General features: G+C 38.4%; 1 protein-coding gene across 1 annotated transcript; it reads left to right on the top strand.

The window, feature by feature from the left end:
• Positions 1-9,648: 9,648 nt before the first annotated feature.
• On the top strand, positions 9,649-16,315 carry LOC139116906 (galactose-3-O-sulfotransferase 3-like). The gene is made up of 7 exons (XM_070679635.1): positions 9,649-9,719; positions 10,263-10,390; positions 10,740-10,840; positions 11,427-12,532; positions 12,988-13,128; positions 13,914-14,221; positions 15,104-16,315. Exons 2-7 carry the CDS (start codon positions 10,358-10,360, stop codon positions 15,230-15,232), a joined length of 1,818 nt encoding a protein of 605 aa, XP_070535736.1. The 5' UTR covers positions 9,649-9,719; positions 10,263-10,357; the 3' UTR covers positions 15,233-16,315.
• The last annotated feature ends 287 nt before the right edge of the window (positions 16,316-16,602 follow it).

Genomic DNA, 16,602 nt, shown 5'->3' with positions numbered 1-16,602 from the left:
AACTCTACTTTCAAAAGTATTGCGAGGTCTGTAAATGACTATTGCACTTAATTACTTTGTGTTAGATATATTAAATAAATCATCTGTAATGCGCTTTGACTAGACTGAGAGATCCGACGCTTGATGGCGCTCTCATCCCCCCCCCCCCCCACCGATCGTGCAGACTACTTTGTGAATTGCAGCAGACTGCTCTCTTGAATGTGTAAATTTCTTTTTTCTTTACATCGACTGCTTCTTCGACAACGTGAACTACGATGAAATTCATAAATTTCTATGTACTTCCTTGACGTGATCAGTTTAGTAGTTACTTCATCAATAAGATCAAAGGCATACGCTCCACTCTGAATCTCTCTGGACAATCATATAATTTGCCTGATATTAACATAGTAGCCGGCAAAACATTAGATGAATTTCAAGACATCGATCAAGAACAGGTACAACACATTATTGCCACTTCTCCACCTAAATCTTGCATGCTGGACCCGATTCCAACTTCACTTGTGAGACAATGCGCGCATAAACTCGCAAAGAACCTGTCCGGCATTATAAATGCATCACTTAAGCAGGGTCTTGTCCCAGATTTGTTCAAATCGGCTATGGTAACGCCAATACTAAAGAAAGCGTCGCGTGACTGTAATAATTTCAAAAACTACCGGCCGGTCTCCAACCTGTCATTTTTCTCTAAAATCCTGGAGAAAGTGGTTGCGTTACAATTGAGTTCGTATCTATCGGAGCACGGGTTATTGGAACCGCTACAATCTGCCTATAGGAAATTCCACAGTACGGAAACGGCTCTTCTCAAAGTCCATGATGACATTTGCATTCACTCGACACAGGCAAGCATGTTCTTCTTGTGCTTCTGGACCTCTCAGCAGCCTTTGATACGATTGATCACGCCATTCTCATTTCCAGGCTCTCTGACCTTGGTATTTCAGGCATACCATTGAAATGGTTCACCTCATACATCACAAATCGATATCAATGCGTGAACATAGAGGGCACACTATCAGCATCACAGCGACTGGAGTCTGGTGTCCCACAAGGATCTGTGCTTGGTCCTCTCCTTTTCTGTATTTACATCATCCCACTTGGTGAGCTTATCAGACGACACAACCTTAAATTCCATCTCTACGCAGATGACAATCAATTGTACTTATCTTTTGCACCATCTGATACCCAGTCTTCAGTCATATTATGGAAAAGGCAGTACATGACATCAAGCTCTGGATGACTCACAACATGTTAAAACTAAGTGATGAAAAAACAGAAGTGCTACTTATTCGTTCCAAATTTAGCCGTGCGCCATGCCAAATTGCTGACATCATCATTGGTTCAAGTCCTGTTTCACTCACAGATTCAGCACGGAATATTGGCGTCGAATTTGATAGTCACCTCTCCTACCGGAAACATATATCCACTACATGCCGTTCTATTTACTTTCACCTTCGAAAAATCGGCCATATCCGTAATTATCTCACCACCAACACTTGTCAACAGCTTGTCCAAGCTATACTTTCATCAAAACTGGACTACGGTAATGCACTTTTATATGGCTTAGCTTACGACCACATCAAACCACTTCAACATGCACAGAATTCCGCTGCAAGAGTCGTCACCCGTACCAAGAAACGTCAACACATTACACCTATTCTCAAGAAGCTTCATTGGTTACCAGTGCAGTCAAGGATACAATTCAAAGTTCTCTATACTACCTATAAAGCACTCAACGGATTGGCGCCAACCTACATAACCGACCTCATCCAGGAAAAGCAATGTACAAGGATTCTCCGTTCATCTGCTAAATGTCTTTTGAAGGAACCAAGCTACAATCTTGACTCTTATGGTGGTCGATCATTTTCGCGCGCCGCGCCTAGACTGTGGAATAAACTTCCTCTTGAAATTAGACAGATGCCATCAGCCACCAGCTTCAGAAAGAACCTGAAAACTTACTTATTCACTAAAGCTTTTGCTTAATTCTGTCCAGCGCCTTTGAACTATTGATTTATAGGATACAGGCGCTTTATAAATAGATTGATTGATTGATTGATTGATGATTGACGTGTAAAATCGATCCTGTTTTTATTTAAAATTCAGATTGAAAAGTTTGGATATCATTTGTAAACAACTCACAGCAGTTTTTGTTGTTGTTGTTGGTTACAAGCCCAATTCATGGTATATTTCACGTCATTATGATAAATAAAATTCTATCTAGCTCCGAAAAAATATATTGCCATACCCGATACCCGAAGATGAAATTGACAGATCAGTTTACATTGAGAATGCATTTGATCTGCAGCATCATACTGACGGGGTTTGGAAACAAAAACTTGGTCACTGATCAGTGTTGTCCTTATATTTAAAAGTGGCCAGGTAATTTCAGAAAGTAGACGGGTGGACTGCGAGGGAGCGAAGCGACCAAGCGGCGAGTGAAATGAGCGGTGCGAACGAGGGGGGAGAGAGAGCGAGAGGGGGTGTCCCCCTCTCGCAAGGCGAAAAATGAAATTTTGTATTGGAAATGGTGTTCTCTGGTGGAATCTGAGGTGACATTTAACTAATTCATTGAATATTTAGCTGAGACGGAAACAGTACTTTTGTTGTGTGTCTTAGACGTGGCTCATATTCAATTCAATCAGAAAAGAGCTAATTAACCTTACGGACCACGTCAAAAGATAGATGTCGGATAAAAAACTTAATTCTTTAAGTTTTGTCCCTCTTCTTGAAACTTAATTGATGAATATTTATCAGATGTTACCATTTTATTTACTGTGATATTTCCAGTCATACTTAAAACACAATCAGGGTGGAAAATTGACAAAAACGACAGTATTCTAATGAAAAACACATTTACTTTTGTTAAAACTACTTACCGGGTAAGATAATTCACTATAATGTAAACACATGCATCGATATAAAAATGTCTATTACAGACAACTAGAAAAAAAAGAAGTTTTCTAGTTGCAATTACAGCAATTTAAGGAGCAAAAATATTTAATTACATAATCATTTCTTAAGTATTCTCAACCAAATCAAACTACAATATCGTTTTTGTCGGATGAAAAACTTTTTAAAGAATTTAGATATTTATCCGACATCGATCTTTTGACGTGGTCCTTTAGTAACATACTCTATCGATGAACATTATTATCGAAAAATGACACCCAGTAAAATGAAATATCCTGGCATACCCTTAATTTTAACAGTGCGTATACACGCAGACACGTATAGCGTATCAGTACTGAGGTAGACGAGGCTGTCAGAGAGAACAGCTAAAACGGTCGGAAACACAACTGCCTGTGACTGGCGGATCGGCAACACACATGCCTGTGACCGTGGGATTCTAGTACGTAAAAATAATCAACTAAAATAAAATACCCATTCAAATAAACAGTTGTTTCAGTTCTAGCTCATTTTTTTAAATCTAGAAAATGCGTTGGTATTGCTCTGAACTTGATTTGTTGAGAAGATTATCATACTCGTAGTGACGTTGGCAGCCAGCGCGGCGGCGGAAAACCAGTACATATGGCTTGCCACTCTCGTGAACTTCGAATCGTCGATCAAAATCACATCTCTTAAGTGCTTTTCTCTCACAAATTCAGCGAAATTGAAGTTTTTCATACATAAACTAAATCTATTATTGGATTCAAGTTTACCTTTTGAACGGGCTTTCTTTGGGAAAAAATATTCCATCGGCAAGATGTCAGTGGCCGACGCCACATTTCTTTTTGACGCCATCGTTAACAGGTTAAAGATGACCAAAGATGACCTTCATACTAATCAAACCAATCGCGATGCTCGTAACAAAGGCAACACCATAGGCGCGTCCATCAGCCAATCACACTCTTTAATAAGTGAAAGATCGGGCTCAAAAAGCCACAAATGGGTATTTAGAGACTGTTTTATGTTTGTGCAGTTCCAAGTGGGGAAAGGGGTCGCGAAACTGCTAATCGTACGTGTGCCGTCTATAAAAACAATCTGATTACGTTAAAAGTAGCCGGGAAAAATGCACAACAGGCGGGTTATTTACCCGGCACCCGGCTTCTAAGGACAACACTGCTGATATCCCCCTCAACCCCCCCCCCCCCCACTGCGGCGATAACTGATGTTCCTGAATAAGAGGGTAAGAGAGTAGTACTAGTAATAAATAAGGACATGTATGAAAACACTTCCCGTGTAAGCGACCAACGTTCTCCCCTTCGATTGAAACCCTTGGCCACTTTTGCTAGATTCAAACACCGATGGGGGTTTGTCCTATATATAAATAGAGAGGAATAGATTAATACAGCTTCATTCAGCTTTTTGGAAACATTGTAGAAAGGTTCTTTATTAAGTTTTTTGCTCATTTTTAACTCCTGTATATTTTTTTTGCATCTATTTATTTTATATTATGGGCATTCATGGCCCGAAATAAAGATTAATAATAATTTATAATAATAATACATGTTAGCCGCTCACAGGGTTGTCAACAAGCTTATGACACCTGCCAAAAATGCACTTGTTGTTGCTATTCAGACCAGCGGGGCTTTTGAATGACCTATTAAAGTATAAGAAAGAATAAATAATGCTGCTTTTAAACCAAGTTTTGTGTACGAGCCTTTTTTTCTTGTTCTCTCCTCTCGCCCTTGTTTTTCCTCGCTCTGTGCATGTAAGTCATGACGATTCATTGGTAATCATGTATGCAGTATGTAGTGCGCCCTCTCTCGGTGCACTTTTCGTACAGGATTTCTGCGTTGACCCCCATACTGTTAATAGAGCATTCTTTATTCTTTCTTATAATTTAATTGGTCATTCATACGCCCCTGTGTTCAGACCTTGAATTTCCGACGTGTTCAGATATGTTTAGATTGTGAATGAAATGAATGCAATATCATACCTATGCTAGGGGAGCGTTCAGTTATTATGGCCGGGTATGAGCTGGTAAAATCTTCCTGTGCATCAGTCACAATAAGTGCAAACTTGTGGCAAAAGTTAAATTTACACAAAACAGCAATATATAATGAAACACGTGAGCATTTTCAGTTCACATCTGGTTAGCTTATGTGTTCACAGACGTGAACTAATGTCGCAGCGATGTCTGTCTGTCTGTCTGTCTGTTGGACTTATCTGCGTAAGCACAGCAGTAAAATAATCGCTTTGATTAAGGGAGAGCTGATTAAGGGAGAGCTAAAGTTAACGACTTTGGATTTTAAAGTGTAGGCTACAATTACCTCTATGGTTAGACTTGTCCAAGTCTGTAGGTTTAATTATGTCGTAATAAAACAAATACATTTCATCAGCAAAATTTGTCTCGATTTAATGTTGCGTGAGAGATGTGCGTAGGAGATAGTCGAACTAATGACCCGTGCGACTGGACGATGGTAATAGCTGTGTTGTCGCGATCTTTACGTGGCGACCACAAACTACACTTAGCCACACTACATATCCCGAACGTAGCAAAAGATAAGAGCGATTAGTAGGAATGGGGGACAGGGATGACTGGATAGATTAAAAATCTTTATTACAACATCCAATAAGCTGGGCGACTAATGGGCTTGTCCATTCCATGGTAGAAGCGAAAATTGTACCGTCTAAGATTTGTGTAAGGCGAGATATAGACTTGTTGCAAGTCTGTGGCCTTGTAAATATCTAAACAGAGTGAACTGAAGGATAAAACTTCAGTAGACCGTCGTGTTTCATGCTGATGCGTCACGGTACATCGTAGGGTGAACGCGATGACCAGCAAGTAACTGCAGCATAGGAAAAGCCAAGCGACGAGCCACGGAGGACGAGAATACGATCATAGCTTCTCTCAGTCTTTTCGACAAAGTCTTTCGGCAAGCAATCGATTTGCGTTAGGGATCAGGTGTAAATAGTTAATCAACAGTAAATCCCCCATCACCCCTTGTGAAGGGAATATTTGTAAAAACAAGTCTTTTAGCTAGCATGCCTTTCTAGCTAATTTAGAAAGAATTGAGTGGTCTCGACTGAAATTTAAGATGTAGCTAATTCAACCATTTCTGCACATTAACAATGGTCAAAGGTGTTTTGTTAGCCAAATTGAGAGTTCCACATTTATTTCGAATTCCCATTTCACTAAGAAAGGTGAACCTAATTCAAAATGCTTTACAGAACCACTGAAACATGAAACTAAAGACAGTACCATTAGATACCGTCTTTGATGGAATGCCGGTCTAGTCATACGGTATGGTCACTCTCAATGACCTCTTAATGAGATATATTCAGTTCTTCTGTCACTGGTTTATGATATAATCGACAGATAAAAGTGCCCAGACATTCACTTCTGTCTACTCTTTTCACTCATTGTGCCTAGCCTCGAAAGTGAAAGATTTTTAAGTTAAACTTTTGCTCAAAATGAAGCTTTCAACCACTATCTTACCAAGTCAAGAATAAAAATTAAAGGTCGTAGTGCAAAATTTGGTACCAGAGAAAAAAAAAACCTGCTTAATATTTACCGATATTTAAAATTCTAGATGGCACGCCTATGTTGCCTCCGATGGTAAAAAACAATATTTGATTTTCAAAAAATTAAGACGTTGAAAAGTTATCAATACTACTAGAAGAACTTTGAAATAGGCCCCAGTCAGCAGTAGATCAGACAAGTATTGTAAAAAATTGATACTCTGAATATTCCTTCCCGAAGCACACATAGTACCTTAACTCAACATCTTTAAAAATTCGATAAAGCCTCCATTTCTTGCTTTGTGCGAAACAGTAAGCTTTCTCCACCGAGCTTTTGAAAACCGAGCTTTTTAGTCGGTTTCGGTTGAAAAGTTTCAAAGCATATCATAATCTTATTGGATGGATAACGGAACTACAGTGGTCTCGCCTTCCAGATCTCGCTTCATCTTGCTCATGCATGATCTACCAATCATGGTAAAGTGCGTCGCGAGCGGTGGGGTGTAAAAGATGAACAGCGAATCGAGCTTGGCTTCTTGCCTTGTCTGTCCCTACCGCCAGGGGCGCACCGTGCACTTTACCTTGATTTCAAATTGCGTCAGCCTGAAAGCGAACGAGGTCCGGAAAGAGAGACTGAGGGGATCTAACTTTTGAATCAGTGACGCATGCATGTTCCTTTTAGACTGACGTGTTTGAAAAAGTTACACAAGAAACCATCGGTTTGAAAACAGAAAATCGCTAAACACTCAGATGGTTGTGAAAACACTGTCCTTTCATCACTGACCTGGAAGCGTAAAAAACAACAAATGAACACTCAGCTAACGTTTTGTAAGCCGTTTGTCGTTGTACACACTGAATTACAACATTTGATATTTTTCATGTCGTTGGTATAAAAATTGCAAAACTGCAAACCACTAGTACTTTACCCTCAACTGACTCTAAACTTTGAAATTGTTGTAAGTTTTGTGTATACTGCACCTAACTAACAAGTATATAGGTTACAAAATAGTTGCACTGCAGTTGCTCTACCAAAGACAAGAAATTATGATATTGCAAAATTTTCTCTGTTTTTAAATTGACATTTTTATCGAGAACTATGATGCAACATATACACAAGTTTAACGTGCTCTTTGCTTCTCGGCGACGAAAAAAAGTGATGCCCAATTTCGAGACCAATTCATATCAACTTGAAGTTTTGTCCTAGACTTGCTCCACGTCTTTGGGCATAAATATCAATACAGAGTAAATTAGAGGAATAAACTTGAGCGGACTGTTGAAGTTTAGTGGTGGGCTGTTGCGCAGATCGCTGGGTGAAAGCAATGCCCCTGACTGTAAATGCTGCCGAGATAAGCCAAGTGGCTGGAGGCAGTCTGTAGTTTTGTCCTCGCGGAAGCGGTAAGTCATAACTTTAACAATGGACTTTTTATACAGATATAATGAAAGCACGTTTATTGTTACTCTACCCCACGTGGGTAGAGTAACTGTGATGAAAGGAATTATCTTCAAAGTGAAGAGTGGAACTCTAGTTGTATTTTATCATAGACCCTACTTAATCTCTAGGGTCCATGATTTAATCGTGATCCACGTTGGATGAGCAGATGAAATGCATAGGTACCTCGAAATATGACTGGCTTACCATAGAACACGATTGGAACTAATTTGGGATAATTGGACGGTGAAGTAATGTCTGTGTAACCTGCAAATGTAAGCTCATCTGCTCTCCTTTTTAAGGTGCACACTTGTTTTTATGAGTTATTTTTTGTATTGCAACAATCGGCTATAGAGCACCTAACACATTTGGGAAATTTTAAAAATATGAAAATGCAATTATCCCAAATTAGTTCCAATCGTGTTCAATGTTTATCATTAATTCCAAAGTCGAGGTTTTGTACCCAAATATACCCTTCATCCTTCAAGTAGCTAAGTAAACTATTACCACCAAACTAAACTTTAGATTTTATATAGTAAAAGGGGGTTTACTTGTCATCTTAGGTGGGAAATATTCCCTTGAAAAAACTGTTCGCAAAGTGCAGCTCCACCTTGACGCGCCTAGAAAGTGAAAGAGTTAAATTTTTGCTCAAACTTTCCTGAGTAAAATTCTCAACCAGTCTTTTACCAAATCAACAATAAAAATCGGCGTCACTGAGAAAAGTTTGGAACTAGCGAAACAAATTACCCAATATTTTGCGATATTTGACATTCAAAATGGCCGCCCTCCTTGTGTTAACTCAATGCGGAAAAATAAATCTCGGGGTTACGAAAAACTAAGACTGTGAAAGTTTTTCTTTTTCCAAGAGCTTTAAAATGAGTCCCCTCCATAAGTGGTAGATAAGAAAAGAATTGTAAAAATTTGAGAGTCCGAATATCTGTCCCTGAGGCGCGTTCTACCTCAAATCTGACTCGCGACTCTAGCTCTTTGTATACAAATGCTGTATTTATATTAGGGGAAACAAAATTTAGATATATGCAAACTTGTTTGGAAATCGTAGGTTGTTACATATAATGCACGGTTACAAGCCTACATATTGAACTGGTTGCCTGAAATAACGTTGAAGCTATTTGCACGGCTTCACTTTTAAGTCTCCGACTCTGTTCTTCTATGATGGCATTCGGTGAAATGACGATTACCGTCTATGATTTTTCTTAGACGTGACTTGGTAACTATGGTGACAGACAATCAATCCCTCCTTTCGCATGTACGGCAATGACTCAAATGTAAATGATTTTTTTTGTTCATTCAATGTTGACATAGGATGTTTGGTTCGGGAAACTATGGGGGTAAAATTACTCCATGGGGATACGAAATCTGAATTCGAATGTAGCCCCAAGCTGGAAATAAATTCAACGCGCGCAATCACTGCACCCGTACTATTGACTTTATGACTCACAGATCAAGGAAGCATGGGGCGAGAGAAGAGAACAAGAAAAAAGGCCCGTACACAAAACTAGGTTTAATAGCGTTATTCTGTATCATCTTTGAATTGGCAGTTCACGAACCCCTGTGGAAAGACATCAAAGTATAGTGGGTGGAACCTTTAATTTTCGTCGTTTCCACGCAACACTAATCTGTGATGTACAATCGTTTATTTACTTTATGTGGGTTAAGAGTTCATAGTATTATATAGCCTTGAAGTAATCACGAAATTCTTAATTGACGCCTCGGTGGCGACACAACTGACTGAAAATTATATATTCTTGCATAATTTCTTTCTTTGTTCAGCAGACGGGAACAATCGAGCGATGATGTAATGGTCGGTAGCCATGGGTAAGAGCCGAAAACCAGCGGTGATTACGTCACAGAGGTGAACTATGCAGCCTAACCAGTGGTAAGTTGTTTGTTAAACAATGCTTCGGTATTTATTCCGAAATTTATGTTGTCGGTGTTGGATGACTTCTCGAGAAAAGCCACTGCTAGGTATTTCGCCAGGTTTGTACCCGAGTGCTTAATATAACATGACACATCTATTGGATGGGGAGGGGCTTGCAGTAAGATGAGAAGTTGGAGGAGAACCCTATCAAGGCCTAAACTAATGGAAAATATCTGCATAGTTACATACTAATGGAATCATTTTTCACCACGTCGATTCTGCATTTCTAACCGGACAAAATCTAGCTGTCACTCTTGACATATTTGCCATAATCTCTGAAAGTAATCGTGTCAACACGACTTCGCAGTGCAGGGTTTTTCATCAGCTATGTCTCTGAACACTTCGGATATTAAAACTATAGCGAAAAATATTCACGACAATAACACAAATAGACGCATAAACGTTGCATTAAGTCAAAAACTACAAGGTTTGTCATTGATGACAAAACTGTATCTCATAAAATCCCGCTTCACAAGTTGATTATTAACTTCTTCAATATAGAATTGTACCATGTAAACAAATCATAGAATTGACGTCAAACGTTCGGTACTTCGTCGTATGTAAAACCTGAACAGAAATATATACTGGTGGTTTGCATGTATAAACAGAAAATGCTGGCGCACAAACAAGTGAGTAAACTCTTTACATTAACTCTATTTCTGGTATATTACTCTCCTTTAAATTGTCTTGTTGTAAATTCTTGCTGCAAATTCCGCAAACAGTGTGTATAATACGTAGCAATTGGAACTGTTACAGAGACAGTCTGTTACGATTCATAAGGGACACATTTCTATACGAAGCTGCAATGCCTAAGCCCAATCATAACATAGGTAAACAAAAACAACAATCGAATGGTCTTTTTGATCATGCGAAATAAATATTTTTCTACTGCTGTCCGTAAATGTCGGATCTGCACGTGACATCGTAAATGTTCTGTCCTTTGTGCTAAGCACTGTTTTCCTACATATCTACATCAAGGTCCTCAAAATATTTTGCCTGACTTTTCTGGTGGGAGTGTGCTCTTACGTGGCATTAGTCATGCTATCGGATCAGAGGATTACCAGCTGGCACACATTAAGGTAACTCGATGTTTCCGTTAATATCCCGACACACCTTACTATCACAGCAACACGACATTGTCCGAGACTTTTCGCTAATAGGATTTGCAGTGTCTCAGACGGGGGGAGGGGGGGGCAACGATCTTGACACCGTAGACAGTTTAACGCTGCAGGAAGCGGACAGTCATCAGCTTTTCGGCATCATACACCATTTCGCCGTGAAGTGGATACCATGGCAACACCAGTACCTCATAGACTGAAATTCCTGTTTGGACATATGCTCGGTGTCGATCATGTATAGAAGCTGCATATTCGAACATAGCACTGTCGTCAACGAGTGACTGCAGTAACAAACACTCAAACCAAATTGTGTTGTGCTAAGTAATTTTAAATACGAACATATTTTCCCAAACATACATGTATGTTGTTTATTTTTTGCATTTTTTAATGAAGCTATTTTATTCATTAATATGATATCAAACATGCCCCGTCAATATAAGAGTCCTGCTGCATTAAAGGCAATGAATTGCATTTGCTTGAACGGGACATATTTTCTTTTCTAATTGGGTCTGTATGACGAAACGTTATTTTTAGTATTTCTCATAAGTTTTCTAGATAAGGGAACATTAACGTACATTGCTCCTTGGAGAAAAGGCCAGAGTATGCCAATATATGATGTTTGCTTCATCAAGACACGAAAAACAGCAAGTACAACAATATCGTCCATTTTGAACCGATTCGCCATGACCAACAACCTGTCGTTGGCACTAATGAAGACTAACAAACATAGCGGACATTTCAACATTATTCCAATTCGTGAAGACAGTCCACGTAAATTATTTCTACCACCCCTTGGTGTGAAGCCCGGAGATTGGACCAACTACAAGTACAACATGATGACCGTACATGTACGCTACAATAGATCAGCTTTTGAAACATTCATGAATCCAGCCACCAAGTATATCTCAATATTACGAGAGACATGCTCACACTTTGAATCGGATTTTGTGTATTACAAAATACCGGCTGTTGTCAAAAGCATCAAAAAGAATATCAGTATCGAGGAGACTCTCCAAGAATACTTTAGAGATCCAGAATTTTATTGGGAAAAAACGAAGGCAAAATACGGAAAGACGATCATGTTTTTTACACGCAATGTGCAAGCCTTTGATCTTGGATTGGACCATATCTATCACAACGATACCGATGTTCTCAATACCTTTATAAGAAAATTGGAAGACGAAATTGATTTGATGCTTATCACAGAATACTTCGACGAGTCGTTGTTATTACTGAAGAAACTGTTACGCTGGGATTGGAAAGACGTCATGTACATTGCTAGAAACATGCGACCTCTGAACACAACTCGAGCCACTTTGACTTCAGACCTCTGTAAGAAGATAAAAGAATGGAACAGTGCGGACAATATGTTGTACCAGACATTCAACAAAACTCTATGGAGACGTGTAAAAGCGTATGGAAAAGACTGGAAGAGGGACCTGGACAAAATGAAAAGGCAACTTAGAGAAACTCTATCAAATTGCACCGTGACGACAGCTACTAAGGCTTCTGGCAGCCGCAAACAGGTTGTCTACAAAACACAGAACTCATCTTTTACGTTGTGCAAGCTGTTGACAGAGTACAACCAAGACATAATACACAGGATAATGCAAAGGCAATCATCAGGGTACTATTATTTAATGGATTCCCAAGGTACGTCATATATTTATTGAAATATATCTGCAACATACGGAATGTTTGTATGCTCTTAAACGTTGAGAGTTGGATTTCGATTCCGCATACCGAACCAACGTGGTGCAAAAACAAAATTTACAGTGTGAAGTCTAGTAGAAACACTCTTTGCACTTTGGTCAACAATATCGTCCAGCCGTCCCACTTATGTCACAGATATTCTGTTCCAGTTGTTATTCAAAATTTACTTCTATGACAATAAGTCAGGCGCAAGAGCTTGTGCAACCCGAACTGTATTGAAGAATTACATATCTGATAATGAGTCATCGTATCATGCCGCATGGTTATGATAAATGTTACGAAATTAATCATTTTTAATGTTTGACAGATAATTGGACCCACTTGACGGTTATTTAATGTGCATTAATATAGTGCCAGTGTATGAATTTTCACATTGGTTTTGTCTATGTCTACAGATCCAGATTCCCATAAGCAGAAAATATGTGGTTTTGAATATAGGGCAAATTGTGGGTTCAAGTTTGCCAGGGAAAATGGATACGAATGGGCTTTCGACCAAGGACTCCGTATCGAAGACGTTACCACAAACTCTACCGATGGTACGTTTAAACCGCTTTCGCGTTTTGATACGGAACAATATTTGACTGAAATGACCTGAAGTGTCCGATGTTAGTCAAATCCTCCAGATGGTACGTTATTTAGATTGAGAGATGTAATGAGGTTGTAACAGCGTAGGATGTGAATAGCCCAATATTCGGTGACCCGATTGTCGTTCAAGTCCAATTGAACTCGTACGATTGCATAGAAGGTGTCAATAATTCAAAGCTTTTGATGGACATCACTGATGATTCGTTTCATTAATTGAAAAGTCTACATTAGTCGAACTTAATCTCGTAATCTGTTTTCAACACCCTACCGTCAGAGGGATACAAGGGGACGCATTTTTTCGCAGTTTTTTAATATTTCGCAATGTTCAAAAATATATTGTGTTCAACATACTTCAGACAACGTCACATGGATATCAGGGGCAAATATTTTTTCTCGCGGATTTTCCTACTGTGTTGAAGAATATATTAAACAAAGTAACAAGATGAAATCAATAAGGGTCAAGCTATGAAATGTAACAAGCTAACGTGGACATTACGATTTTATCTTTGAAGCGCGGGGACATCGCTCAATATAGATCATTTTCTTAACTACAGGAAGACGTTTTAATGACCTTTACGCCCACATATCTTACACATTTAGCCTGATGATTTATTATTTCCTGAAAGTAACTACTTGGGCAATTTTGGAATGAAACCGTCAAATTCTGAAATAAGCTCGCTTGTCTTAATCTAAATGTCCCCTAAAGTAAGAATAAAATCATCACTTTTCACTCCAGGCACATTTCTTGTTGCCCAATACAAAGGAAACGGGAACAACGATACCAAGGAGAAGAGACGAGCACGTGTGATGATACCAGAATACTTACGTAACGCTAGCCAATACTGTCTCAGCTTTTACTATTACCCCAGTGAGGATATAATTGGAAGAAACTTCACTCTCCAAGTATGCTTGGTCCCTGAAACCACAAAGGCGAGATTGGCAAACTGCGTAACGGTTTGGGAAATGATGGACACATCTGTTTATTTTGGTAAATGGAATTCGGTTTCGTTGAATATAACAAAAAACGACAACTTCACAGTGCAGGTAAGTGTGTTTCATGTAATTTAATGAGTTTATATTTCTATCAAATCTGCACGTACTCATGGCTTTTGATCTTCGAAAAATAACTTCACCACAAGTACTGCATAACGCCATATTGTTCATAATGCGAGGCATACGTATCTCTAAAAATAACTTCAGGTAAAATTTTGATGTAACAGACCCATTATTAATAAGTGAGATGAAATAAACATATAACTGTCTCGTGTTAAAGCACGATTCAATTCATTCGCAGAAACTTTCCCCAAAATTATTATCGATATATGTTTTCCATGCGTATGCAGAATGTGCTTTTTCCAATATGCGGAATAGGTGGCAATTTTCCTGCCCTTCAGAAATAAAGTTTATCTGTTTGAACTCGTTCTCATCCATATTTTAATGTATATTTTCAGAAGCATACAATGTATTTATTTATTTATTTATTTATTTATTTATTTATTTATTCATTCATTCATTCATTCATTCATTCATTCATTCATTCATTCATTCATTCATTCATTCATTCATTCATTCATTCATTCATTCATTCATTTATTCCTTGCCTGCATTGTAAGATAACAATAATTAAGGTTATATCTCATGAAATGCATAGGGTTACGTACACAGGTGGCCAGAAGTCCGAATCCTATAAGTTGTAATCAATTATATGCTTCAGAAATCTTCGTGCATGACTAACTTACTTTGCAGTTTAATCCTCAGCAAAGAATTTCTTTTGTCCTTAAATGTTTGGTATAAATGCTCACCGAAACATTCCCCTTTCGAGACGGCTTGTCTTAGACTGTCTGATAATTGTTGTATGGTGGTATTGTAAGCCAGGGGCTCAATTTTTAGCAATCTTTGATCCTTTCGTCTCTTTTTATTACCCAGGTAGCCTTTGAAGCCGTATCAGGACAATTTTCTACAAGCAAAGACACACTTAGCAACTTCTTCATTGGATTGGACGATGTGTCATTACAGCAAGATTGGCCATGTCAATCACAGACTAGAGAGCTCTAATTTTACATTTGTTACAGTTTAATCCTGTACATATAAACAACATATCACGATATATCATCTTGAAGTTTTCTTGTTGTTACTTTGTGAATATTCCATTATTATTATCATGTTAGCCCTAGTGAAAGTTATAAATGTACCAGGAAGGTAACCTCCACTGTGAGAACAATTCAGCATGAAACAGATAATGCATTGGTTTAATATACTTTGTTTGTTGCATCAAGGTGAACGTGTGTATGTCGTGAGCCTAGATTATATTTTTTTGTGGCGAAAATATAGATTAATATATATTATCGCCCAAACATTGGACAATGTACCCGACTGTATGTAGGTAACAATTTGCCCGATGTAAGGAAGGCAAATGGTCTCCTGCCTCGAGGGTACATAGTCCAATGTTTGCGCTATAGTATTTTTTACATGCCTCTCTTACATAATTTTGACTCTAATTTTTGGTGGTTTACAATAAATGACTACAATATGCTTTATATTCATGTTAGACAAAATCTGTTGAAAAAATAGAATGATTTTCATTTTCGAATGGCGCATTGGTATGTTTAAATCGTTGTTACGCGAGGTGTCGATTTTTCTGCATAATTTTGTAAGAACAGTATTTCCTATGTAAAACGTAACTTTACCATTTTAAATTCCGAAGTTGTGAAGTTGAAAATAATTCCGGTTACCTTTCAGTCAAACGATGACTATGCAGCCCGTGACGTCATCAACGTGTTACAATTGAGTCCTGAGGCGCTTGTGACGTTCGATATACCAGGCATTTAATAAGCGGAGCAAAGGCCTGAGGTAAATTGTGTAGTAAGATAGGCAAATAGACGTCACACAATAAATGATTTAATTGTAGTCTCCCTTTTGGGACACGAGAAACGAGATTTCAATTCTATCCTTGATACAGTAAAATTGCTCTCCAAAGAAACTCTTTCAGCAGCAGATTGTTCAGTTTAGATAAACTTTACAGACTAAGACGTTTTATGTGTGAGAGACTAAACTGGGTACTTTAGGAGTAGTTTTGTCTTTTCACTCTTAGTTTTGTATTGTCACTGTGCCTATCTATAAATCTATTAGATCTGTTGCAATATTTCTTGTCTTTTATTCAATAACACTCTAAAATAAAGGGTTACTAAACCAAGTGTACAACGCACACCAACACTTGTTTGTTTCATTCGACACGAATCAACACGTGATTAACCAGCTGGCAATCAAGAAAACTAAGTAAAAGTGGTTACATCGTTCACAACAGGATATGAATATAGCAATCAATAAAATGAGGTTGCAAACAGGTCCAAATTGATGCATATGGCTCTATCACACAGGGACAATCTAAAATGCTTATAGGAAAAAGGTTAATGTTAGTATATATC

Source organism: Ptychodera flava, chromosome 18 (assembly GCF_041260155.1).
Source record: "Ptychodera flava strain L36383 chromosome 18, AS_Pfla_20210202, whole genome shotgun sequence".
Classification (NCBI taxonomy): domain Eukaryota; kingdom Metazoa; phylum Hemichordata; class Enteropneusta; family Ptychoderidae; genus Ptychodera; species Ptychodera flava.
The sequence above is the reverse complement of the archived record's forward strand: the minus strand, read 5'-3'. Positions and strand labels throughout refer to the sequence as shown.